The sequence below is a fragment of the Dermacentor silvarum genome, chromosome 7 (genome assembly GCF_013339745.2).
Source record: "Dermacentor silvarum isolate Dsil-2018 chromosome 7, BIME_Dsil_1.4, whole genome shotgun sequence".
Classification (NCBI taxonomy): domain Eukaryota; kingdom Metazoa; phylum Arthropoda; class Arachnida; order Ixodida; family Ixodidae; genus Dermacentor; species Dermacentor silvarum.
The window spans coordinates 55,571,165-55,583,268 of NC_051160.1; the positions used below are offsets into that span (position 1 = coordinate 55,571,165).

The 12,104-nt window shown below is 46.9% G+C and overlaps 1 protein-coding gene across 3 annotated transcripts in view; it reads right to left on the reverse strand.

The window, feature by feature from the left end:
• The window catches only part of LOC119458054 (denticleless protein homolog), a 36,318-nt gene that overhangs the window by 15,298 nt on the left and 8,916 nt on the right, over positions 1-12,104 (reverse strand). Inside the window, exons 7-12 of one of the 3 annotated variants that reach the window (XM_049670713.1) lie at positions 11,312-11,388; positions 9,451-9,536; positions 8,951-9,054; positions 6,941-7,048; positions 4,975-5,087; positions 422-511 (exon numbers count right to left, since the gene is read on the reverse strand). In XM_049670713.1, the coding sequence (XP_049526670.1) occupies positions 422-511; positions 4,975-5,087; positions 6,941-7,048; positions 8,951-9,054; positions 9,451-9,536; positions 11,312-11,388 (578 nt within the window). Of the gene's footprint in view, positions 1-421; positions 512-4,970; positions 5,088-6,940; positions 7,049-8,950; positions 9,055-9,450; positions 9,537-11,308; positions 11,389-12,104 lie in introns of all 3 variants that reach the window. The other 2 variants (XM_049670711.1, XM_049670712.1) reach the window with 2 other exon arrangements.

A 12,104-nucleotide genomic window follows, 5' to 3' on the forward strand; every position in this document is an offset into this window, starting at 1 on the left:
GCTTTTTCTTTGTTTTTGTTAGTAAAAAAAAATTACTTAATGCTGTGAAAATGCTAGAAAAATGTACGATGACAAGCGAAGCTTATGCAAGAATCTACAAGTAGTGTTGCTAGCAATCTTTCACTTTTGCACGCTTCCTGGCTTACCACGCCTCTTAGACTGGCCTATTGCAATTCCAAGAGTGCAATAAAAAAAGTGATAGAAGCAACCCAAATTCTTAATCTTTACAGAAAGCCGGCAGGCATGAACACATTTTTGTCGACCTTTTCTTTGCAACACATTTGTCCTTCAATACCAACCAGGCCTGTCTAACCACGACGAACAACGGGCAGGCGGTGACATTGCCTTGCAAAATTGTCACACCAGTAATGGAAGCTGGTTACACTGAGAAAGGGTGGGGGATGAAGGAGAGACTACTCACCCTGGCTGGGTGAGAGCAGTCCCAGGCAAGTACGGCCACTTCACCTTCGTGGCCGGCGAGCCGCAGCTTGGGCAACCCTGGCGAGCCTACCTGCATGCAGTATGCAGACGGGTGCCGCAATAGTCAGTGCCATCCCCATAGTTCAAAATAATCACAAGTGAAAATATAAACAAACAATCAGTGTTAAATAATCATAACGCTAAGCTTTCGTTCTTTACCTCTTCCCCTGAGTCTCTTTTCGCAGCTTCGAGTGACCCGCCACGAGACTAGCTTTGGATTTGCACGGTGGGCTCGAAACTATCATGGGACAGCGCACTGACCCCTTGGCTGCAGACACATACAGATGGCAGATGGATGCATATTAAAATAACAAAAAAAGGTTGGGAGGGGGGGGGGGGGGAGACACGAAGCGAACTTGTCATGGGCCTCCCGATTTGGAAGCTCTTTACCGTCAGTGGCAATGACCGCGCGAAGCGGTGCCGAGTGACGTGATTCCCGGCTTTTGTCTGTCGCACAGACTGGCCTTATAATGAGCCGACGATAACCCACAGAAACTACCTGCCATAAAGATGAAAAAACCCTTGTGTTGTCCGGCAAAAAACTGGAAAGCAAAACTTCTAAGCAATAGAAGAGTGTCATAAAGCACAGTATGGCCCTCTATTAAACTAAAACTACATTGGTATTTACGTCAACTTTGCTATTTATTCAGCTTCAGAGGGAAAAAAGCATTCGATTCTATTTGATAGACCTTCTATCAATAAAAAATAACCTTCGTATACGAACTGATCGAGATTGCGAAAATGAAAGTAGAGTCAAATCTCGTCAATTCGAACACGCTTAATTTGAACTGCCAGTTTATTCGAACTGATGCTGTGATCCCGTCAAAGTTATGTGTATTTCGATGGGAGAAAACGCTCGGTAATTCAAATGCGAAAGCATTTGCTACGGTTAATTCCAACATACCGCACACCGACAATGCTCTCAGCAGTGTGCCAAATAACGCGGCAGTGCCTCCGACCGGCATTGCTCCAACACCACCATAGAGCAAAAGCCTAGGAGAGACCCCTTAATGCAGCGGCGGAGGCCCAGACCGGCCAACGAAACTGCCCACGCCGGCAAACGCTCGCTCCTGATAACGGCAAACAACGATACTTCAGGGAGCGGGTTAAGCTGGTGCCGGCACCTACGCCGGCAAACGCTCGCTTCCCGATAACGGCAGAAAACGAAACTTCAGGGAGCAGGCTAATCTGCGCCGGCCGGCTGTACCGGCGGCCCCGGCACAGCGGCGCGAGCGCGCACGGAGAGTCGAAGGGGAGGGAGCTGCGAGGGAGCTGAGAGAGAGGACGAGGGGAGCCAAAGAAGTGGCGGAGTTGCCAGGGCCAAATCCGCTTCCCTGCCGCCCTCCTCCCTCACCTTCCACCATTACTAGATTACTAGTAACGTTGCCTTCGACGGTCTCCGCGCGTGCCTGCCGTCACGCCCGTCGCCATCCGCTCCCCGAAGTTTCGTTTGCTGCCGTTAGCGGGAACCGAGCGTTGGCCGGCGTGGGCGGTTGCGCGCTGCGATATTTCACGACTCGCACCGTTCGTGCATCGTGCTATGGTGCTCGAATACTTCAAAAATACACCTTTCTTTAATTCGAACTTCTTTCCATTCGAACAAATTTCCGGGCCCTTCGTGTTCGAATTATCGAGATCCGACTGCATCTTTCCAAAGTGGTTGTTCATGAATACAGCCGAAGTTTGTCAACGTGTTGCTGCGCGCACATGCGCTTGCCCTAGGCCTAGACATTCTGTGGCCGTGATTTCACAGTAATGCCTATGCTATTCCTTTCCACGCTTTTTGCGCTTCATCAGTGGTCAGGGCAACAGTCTCCACGAGTTCTCAACAGGATCAGCTGGCCACGACGAACAGTGGATGTTAAGGGTCGCATAGAATCGAGCAGAAGGCGTCGTTACAAAATTGCGGCCTGTACCGGAAGAAACTGCGATATTTTATTCCAAATCCGCCATTAGCCCTTCGTGATAGGTCAAAATGGCTCAGGCCATATCTCGACCATGCTGTCGCTGGAGATAAAAGATAGTGCAGGACTACTAGATGACTAGGCTTCACTTGTTTCGGAATAGCGGAGCCCCGGTGACATGGCCGATGACCAAGCTGATGACGTCTTAAAACAAAAATTTCGCTATTTCTGCTCGATATTAGCCCATGGTCGCACAGTTGGGCCGGCATTTTGTAGCGATGCCTTTTCGGTGTTATGCCTTTTCGCGCTTATCGTGCTTTGTCAGTGGTCAGAGCGACGGTATGCTCGCGTTATCAACGGGATCAGCCGACCGTGAGCGGTGGATGATAAAGACTAGTATAGAATAAGTCATAAGGCATCGCTACAAAATACCGGCCTTGGAGTCTGAATCATTGCATGATGCGCTGTAAGGTGTCTGCCATTTCGGTCATCGTTGTACATTAAGTCTACCGGGCTAGTGGCGGTGCCATAGGCCTGTCCGTATAATAGAGCATGCCTGAATTATCGGTGTCCGAATAACCAGTCGTTGACTGTATTCGGTATTCGCACATGCCTAGTATGTGCCACTGAGTATGAGCACATTATTGGCCAATCCCCCCCCCCCCCCAAAAAAATTGATGTGTTGCTGCGACACAATGGGTACGAAGCCTTAAGGGGGGACATGGCAATGAAAACATTTTTTTTAATTTATGGGAATAAATTGATGAACTTTGACATGTAGGTGTGATTTGTTATGCTGATGTCATAGCTGAAATCAGTTTTGCGGTATATATTGTAGTTACAGCACTTGACAGCCTCTAATGGCCATCCCCAAGTTAATTAATTACACACATGTTTGCCAAGATTTTCATATTAGATAGAATGTTGATAAAGGCCCATTCTGTGCAACAAAGCTATTGGTTTAATTTTGAAATGCCAAAATGGGTACAAAGATGTTTTTTGAACTTTCCTATGCATTTTGTCCCACCAACTACTTTTGCACAAAACCCATTATAAAATTTGTTATGAGGTGCAGATAAAAATGAATAGCTTTATTGCACTCATCAATGTTTCAGAAGCTAAGTGCAACATGCGTTAGGCTGCTACGATCGTCTATCAGACTGATCGAAATGCGCAGCTCGCTGCTGTGCAAATGCGCGCGAGAGAGGTTCGTCAGCAATTAAAATCTACAACAGCCAATAGGAGCGCACCCTGCGCCCCACGTGACTACTGCGCCCAATCACGATGCCGCTTTTGCCGTATTTTTGCTCGCTTTGCTGGTTTTATTTTTCGGTGGAGAAATACGTCGCTGCGGCTATCTTGAGCTCTGATCTCTCCTCTTTATGACGATACCAAGATGGCGGTGCTGCGTCAACGAATTGCCAAGCCATCCTTCGTGCAACGGTGCTTTCCAAAGCCCGATTCTTCGTTGCAATTTTTTATGACAGCACTCTAGGAACCTGCCGTTTTCTCAATTTCTACCGCGTATTTTGTTATAATATTTCACCACGAGGTAAATGATGGTCCGAGGATCGTGAAAAAGATTGGAAAATTTTGGCCAATTTGACCACTTCAATTGCGGCGTCCCCCCTTCAATGCATTAAAGATCTATGTCGCACTTCTCTGCGCACACCTCTCTCAACCAACATTGTTCCCTCGACAAGCATCATACATTGCCTTGGTCCTCGTGACGCAGACAACTACAGCTGCTAGCTCGCTAACTGAAACAAGCTTTGTGTCATTAGTAGGGATGTGCGAATACCAAATAGCAGATTTCGAATCAAACCAAGAAAAAAGAAATGCGAATATCGAATATCAGAAAAGTTATCACAAAGTTCAACGCCTACGAGTTTTGTGCAAGAAAGCACAGTAATGCGTATGCTCAGTAGTCTAATAGCATTGCATAACAAGAACGTTACAAGCTATCAGTAACTTAAGTACCTATCCATAACTTAGGTAGGAATTAAGATGTACAGTATGGTTTACTCTTATTATAGGGAACACCAAATTAGTATGCCAGCATCGATTACAGGTAAGTTCTGTATGAAGTTCTGGAAACTTTTTTTTTTTGTCACGAGAACGTCTTGAATAGAAATAAGCGATTCCTAACCTCGATCGTCATGTTTGTCTGCTTTGGTGTTCATCCACGTATTCACAAATGGGCTGCCTTTACACAATAATGTTAATAAAACATTTAGACGATCTCCATGAAGGAACTCAGAGCAACCACAGAAGTCGTATAGCAAGATCACTAGCTTGATGTCGCAACCTCGAGACGCAAAGACATCAGAGAGCATCCAATACCAGCTTAACCCTTTCTGTACCACTGACGAGTTCAGTGATAGCAGAGCAGTACCTTGCAGTGCAAATTAATCACGAGTGCATCAGCCAATTTGCTTCTAGTAACAGTTTTTGACAATAGATGGCATTTGTGTACTGTCTTTATTTTCGGCTGCTTGAAATGCCAGTGTGCCATATTTCTGGGAAACTAGGTATAATTTGTCATTTCCCACAGTATGGAAAGGTTTAAAGCAAGGAATGCAGAACTCACCTGCCAAATGTACGCTGCCGAGTCCGAAGAGCCACTGGCCAGGAAACGGCCATCGCAGCTCAGGGCCAGCTTGACATAGAAGCTCTTTATGCTGTGTCCACAATAAGTCCCCACTGTGCAGATGGCGAAAAGCCCGGCAAACTCTTGCTTAGTATACACTCCATTTTATACATACCGTATTTATTCGATACGAATGTAACCACGAAAAAAAAACTTGAGTATGCACACCAATACAGTAGAAACCTGCTGATACCTTTTCCACGGGACCGTAAGAAATAAATGTAAAAGCCGGAAAACGCAAGAACTGAGGAACAGGAAAAATTGAGAAATGAGAGTAGTGGTGAACTGCACACAATTTTATTTTAATTATTACGTATGAAAAAAAGTCGGCGCTGAAGAATCGATTGCGAATGCAAGTTAGTAGACATCTATACAAAGTAAGGATAGTAGTTTTATCGTCCGTATAAACTTGTAAACATCCGCTTAATAACTAAATTAATAAGCACGGTGTCAGCGTACACAGGAAAACATGAACACATCACACTCTACGAGCGCGGACACTCGCTGTCAAAACACTGGCGTGAGGAAGCGCCGCAGCAGAGCAGCAAGCGCTGTGACCTTCATGCAGTCTGTCACTTCAACGCGAACTGAGCGACGAGAACAAACACCACGCACAAAGCTACGAGCCATCGACGCACCCATACTGCCTAGACTCTGCCCCCAACACAGATCGCTTTCAAGATACGACCCGCCCGACCACGCACCGCCACGGAGTACGCAGTTGATGCCAGAGTAGAAGGCCGCGCGGGCACGCACTTTTTCCTCGTTGTAAATTGCTTTCAAGATACGGTGCCTGAAGCCAGGTGTGGCTTCACGGCAGCGCCTGCCATGGTGCCGTGAAGCCACACCTATAGGCATAATTCACATATAAAGGCGGGGGGGGGGGGGGGGGTGACTTCGAGGCTAAAAATTCCGAAAAAAAAAAAAAACCTCGCCTGAAATTCGAATAAATACGGTAGTAGGCAACACTACAAAGGCTACAGAGAGATATCTGCCACTGCTAGCAACAGCAACCACAAAATAGTTGCACACGAAAAAAACATACAGGTATGCGTTATGCGACTCCATGTTAAGTTTCGGGCTTTTCTGTTGCAACATGTGAAAAACTCCTTTACACAGAAGGCACCGCGGATCTGAAACTTATTTACCACCGAACGTGCGGAGTAAAAGTTTCTGCGACAAGCAAGCACACCGCTTGCCCTTGCAACCTAAACGTGGTATGTCGTCGTATACTGCCTTGGCTAAGGTCAATTTTAGGCAAGCAATTTTCTACCGAATTTCCTTGGAAAACAAAAGCTGACCGTTAGAATCGAGTAAATACCGTAAACAGGCATTGTGAGCTACCGTTATTGCTTGAAAATCTTCCTCAAGTGGGCTGGAAATAGGCATTTTCGACTGCAGATGACGTGTGTTCAATACATTCACTGTCAGCTAAGCTCAGTCGAGACAGACACTGCTACTAAAGGGGTCGCTATTGAGGTCACTATAGGTGTCGGGCACTATAGCAGCTGCGTGCGGGCTGACTGACCAAGTTCGAATCATTGGGTGAAGGCTAATTTTAGGATTGGAATAACAAAAGCTTGGGCCCATAGAAATGCATGGGTGCCGGCCAGGACCTTCGGTTGGGATCGACTAAACCGAAACATTGACCCAGAGTCGAATTAACGGAAGTTTACTGTATATTTGCTTCAAACGAAAAAGTTGATATTCGCACAAGCATAGTTATTACCCGCTACACTGCCTCGAAAATTAACTTGGAAGGGCAGGGAGGTCGACAGTGCTGGGGGTTAAATAATGGGGCTGTAAAAATAAGTTTGACAAGTGGACCAATGCTGGTTTCTGCAAATGGCTCTCAGACTCACAGGATGAACTGCGGTCAGCAAAACGAAGACAAAATACAACGTACAGGGTTCGGACGTGTCGCTGGCCAGCAGGTCAAACTCGTAGATGTTGTGGTCCGTGCAGCTGACGAAGGCACGCCTTCTCGACGCGTCCAGCACCATGCTGGTGTAGCCTGCAAACGTAGGGAAGGTATTCAGACACGGTTCCCAAACCCAGAGTGCTGCAACACACTTTCTCGCACCGGCTGAAAAGAAGCTAAGTTCGAAGCGGGCAAGTACTACTGCAGTTTTGAATTAAAACTGAGTACCAAATGAATAATTTTGCTTCGAATGTTGTACCCCATCGTTTATATATTTATTATAATTCAAGGGCCCTGGCAGGGCATTACATGAGGGGCGGGTGGCGATGTGGTGGTACAAACAGTTCACGAAGAAAGGTATGTTTCGATGGCAATTCTAACAAGGAAGTGATCAGCCATTGAAGTGATGCAGCTGGCTAGATCATTCCAGTTTTGGGCTGTGTGTAATCGCAAGTAATGCACACCATTACATAATATTCACAGGTAAGCGTTATGAAACTAAAGTGCATACATGGCTAGAAATAGTGCCTTCATTTCGTTTGCGTTACTGGGGGTTCTTCAATGTACACCTAATTCTAAGTACACAGGCATTTTTACATTCTGCCCCCACTGATATGCGGCCGCCACAGCCGAAAATCAACCTCACGACCTCTTGCTTGGTAACACTACGCCACAGCCGGTGTGCCACCATAGCAGGTAGCATAGCCTCCGAAAAGGGCCACACAAGCGAGTCCCTAAGACCTCAAGAACCCGCAAAGTAGCAATGTTTACGAACATTCACATAAACTGTGCAAAATTTCTTCTTTCACAGAAAATTGCACTGTTTGTGCTACTTCTCTGCATAGCACGCAAGTGCAAGGTTTCCAGCATAAATTGGTGCATGACACGCTCATGCTGTTTACTGTAAATCGGTGCGCGTGAACAATCCCCAAAAGTAGCCCCCAGTTGTCGGCATAAATTATGATAACATTGTTGTAATTATTGAAATTACAGGAACTTTCCTTTATTGCAAAGCAGACTTATAGTTTGGGACACTCATTTTACCAGCCTTACTAGTTGCTCGAATCTGGTCAAACATGTTCGATGAGATGTAATTTCATTAACTACTGCTACAACTGCAACGTCACTGACCTAAAATGTGATACCAATGTCATTACCCTGTCGCCTCGTTGCAAAATAGCTAGACTTTGCCTCTTTCACAAGTTTTACTACTCCCATCCAGGCCATTCTGTCATTTCACGAGCTCATCGTACGTAAACCCACATCAGCTATCAATGTGCAGTCTATCGCCCTCCCGCGAACATCTGCGCACTTAGCGCCATTTCTTGCTAAGACATCAAGAGAGTGGAATGACTTCCCCTGCAAAAGTGGCCCGTCACACAATCCATCTATTTTCAAGTCTGTCATGAGACATCATCAAATGACCTGAAGCCTACTTCTCACGTAACACCCCATTATTTAGAAGCCTTCGAGGTATTCACAACAAAAAAATATAAACAAAAAGCCAGCTCTAGTAAATAATTAAAATTCAACTCTGGCGATTTTTACATGCCAACGCCATGACCCGATTACGCGGCATCCTGTATTGGGGGACTCCAAATTAATTTTGAGCCCAGGTTTTTGATGAGCGCCTAAATTTAGGCACACAAGTGCTTTTGCCCCAATGGAAATGGGGCCCCCGCGGAGGGGATCAAACCAATGGCCTCAAGCTCAGTAGCATAATGCCATAGCCATTAAACTACCGTGGTAAGTTTAAGACAAGTTCTATGTATTAGGATAATTCTGCAGTAGTAAGCTTTCTGGAACTTGACGTCCTTCCCATTGGTTCAGTGCATTAATTCTCAATCTGAACTTCCACAAAGGACTGATTACTCGAACTCCCTTCTTGTTCGCCTCGCATGGGATCCACTGCATCGCTGCCCTTTGCATGACTTTTCTCGTGAAAATCAACATAAAAATACATGCTGACAGTAACAACACTCAAGGTGCACTTGCCGTGAATGGCCGTGCTCCGCCCTGCGTAGGGAAAGGCAGTGACTGGCCGGGGATCATTCTTGAAGAGCTGGTAGTTCTTTCGCAAGTCCCACACTTTCACTTCCCTAGAAAGTCAGCAGCAAGTGCAACACTCATTCATTGCACTCAGACAAAAAAAAAAAAGGAAAAAAAAAAAGGTGCCGGTGAGAAATGACCAGTCATTTTTGACATCTCTACGTAGCAGCACCAAAGGTGAAAACTCGGTCTCGCACCAGAGGATGCGAGTGAGTGGCTGTGGGGATGTTTTATACACCGCGGGCAACGCTATAAAGCCATGCATCTCGTCAAGAGTTCGACGAAAGCTCGTCTGGTCAGGTAGCATGTTGTTTCTGTTAATGTTAATGCATCTGGTTTGTTCATTCAGCAAGCAAGGCTCGTCAATGGCACAATCTCGGCAGTCATGACTGCAACACCAGTTTCAGAACCGCTAGTCGCACGAGAATTACTCGAGGTACACCTACCCATTGTTGGCACCACACGTAACCAAGTGGTGCTCGTCACGGAATGCGCAGGCAGTCACGCTGCCGGGTGTTGTGGGCTGCAACAACTAGAAACAGGAGGCAGACATGCAGTGAGTAAATTGCAAAGGGTTTCCAAACTTTCTGGCTCAGGAGAACCCTGTCAGCCTTCACAGAGTGCTGAGGAACTGAATGCTGAATTGTTATCCAAATCAAATTGTGAGGTTCAACATAACAAAGCAGCACACATGGACACCACAGCAAAGGGCTCTAGATTAATTTTGTGCACCTGGGGTCCCGTAATAATCACCATCATCAACCTTTTCTTTTATGTCCACTGCAGGACGAAGGCCTCTCCCAGCGACCTTCAATTACCCCTGCCTTGCGCTAGCCGATTCCAACGTGCGCCTACGAGTTTCCTAGTTTCATCACCCCACCTAGTTTACTCCTATCCTTCTGGTTCCAAGCGGAAGGGACGTCATCTGCCGTCTGCTACTGATGCATACAGGTGCAAGCACACAAAAGCACAAACTCTCGAAGCAAAACTGGCGCAAGCGACGAAACGGGGAACGGTGGCGCATATCAAAGGTTCGCACTACTTTTTAGTTGTTAGAAGCAAGAGACAATGCTAGAAACTTCGCAATCTTTATCCTCCCCTGTGCTAATGAATGAGAGGCCCCATGCTGTTTTGCTTATACAGAGAACCCCGCTGATACGCTTTTCACGAGACCGTAAAAAAAAAAAAAAAAAAAAAAAAAACGTAAGAGCCGGGAAACAGGAAAAATTGAGAAATGGGAGGAGTGTTGAACTGCACACAATATTATTTTAATTCTTACGCGTGAAAAAAAAAGTTGTAGTTTCGCCCGACAGCCGAAGTATCGATTGCAATAGCAAATTATAGCAGACAGCTATAAAAAGTAAGAATAGTAGTTTTATCGTCTGTATAAACTTGTAAACATTTGCTTATTAACTATATTAACAAGCATGGTGTCAGCGCCCACAGGCAAACATGAACACATAACACTCCATGAGCGCGGACATGCGCTGTCAAACGCTGGCCCCGCTGCAGAAGCAAGCGAAGTGACCTTCGTGCTGTTGTCTATCACTTCAATGCAAACTGAGCGCCGAGAACACACAGAACGCACAAAGCTACGAGCCGCCGACGCACCTACACTGCGTAGATGCTGCCCCCCAACGCAGATCACTTTCAAGATACGGCCCATGCAACTGCGCGCCGCCGCGCTGTACGCAGTTGATGCCAGAGCACAACGGTGCCCGCTATCCCTCCCTAGCCGGTGCCTAAAGCGCAACGGAAGAAGGCACACTTCCTCCTTGCTTTTCTTTCTTTCGCGCGCGATTTAGACGTGGTCGTCGGCTCCCCTCGCACGCTTTCACTCGCACATACAGCATACGGCGCGCGGTGACGGCGTTATCGCCCTTGGACTTTATACGGAACATCTATGAGCCAAAACCAACTTTAAGGCCAGAACGCGTCATAGACACCATCTTTAGATAGCAAATACGGATCTCAAGGGCCATACTTTTGCTGGCGGAAACCGAAAATCTGTCCTAAGTGTCGCCCCGGCACTTTGGGCGGCCAATGCCATCGTAAGCAACCAAGCCAAGCGACATGAAAAGTCAAAATGGCCGCTCGAGCCGGCGCGGGGTGGCAGTTCACAACCTATGATGCGGGAACAGTCCCACAGTTGCGATGTAAGAGCAGGGTTACCAATGCATTGGGTTCTATGGGAGCTGTGCCGGGACCGGCCGAAAATGACGTAACAGCCGAGAAAACGCAGCACCCAGGAACGCAACAGTGGGGTTCTACTATACGTGGCATGCAGAGTTGTCAAGCACTCACCACCTTCCTGCCAAGGTTGTTTCTCTTCCTGCTGGGCGTGACTCCGGACACTGTGCAGTGTGCCCTGGGAATGGTCACCTCTGTAAAAAACATGCATGCATACCGTTAACCCTCCTTCCAACGAAGTCACCAGAAAAGAAAAAAAGACAAAAGCTCTCGTAATAAGCACCGATCAGTAGTTCGACTTCACTGATGGGGTTCAACGTCCCAAAGAAACAACACTATGAGGGACGCTGTAGTGCAGGGTTTGCAGTATCACGGCCGCTGGATAAAAAGAAAGGTGCGGCCCGTTGCGTAGCGCCGAAACGGCGTCTTGGGCCTAGTGCTCCTCGGGCCCACTCTGGCGCCACTGCTCTGGTACAGCCGTTCACGGAGAAGCGTTTCCACAGCCGCGTTTGTATGCGCGACAGTGACTCTAATCAGGCCATAAATAACGCGTTTTATAGTTGCACATTTCAGGTTGAATATTGCAGTCCTTATTAGAAGTGCCGATTACCCCACATATGTGAAAAGTCTGCCCTAGGAGTGCCAATATTTTGCAGAGCGAGCTTCAATGCTCTCCATGAAGGCTGCCGCTCGACTCGCCTGAAATGAAAAAAAAAAAAGTGCTCTATTATGGGAGTGGATTTATGCGTTTCTTCAAGACGACTTCAAGACGATGAATCGCGTTTATTTACAAGATGATGAATGCGAAGGTATCGCTCAGCGAAAACAGTCTACGGCACCGCACCAGATCCAGCCCAACTTTGGTCTTCTCTTCAAACGAACTCCGCTCGCACGTTTCAATATTCTGTCT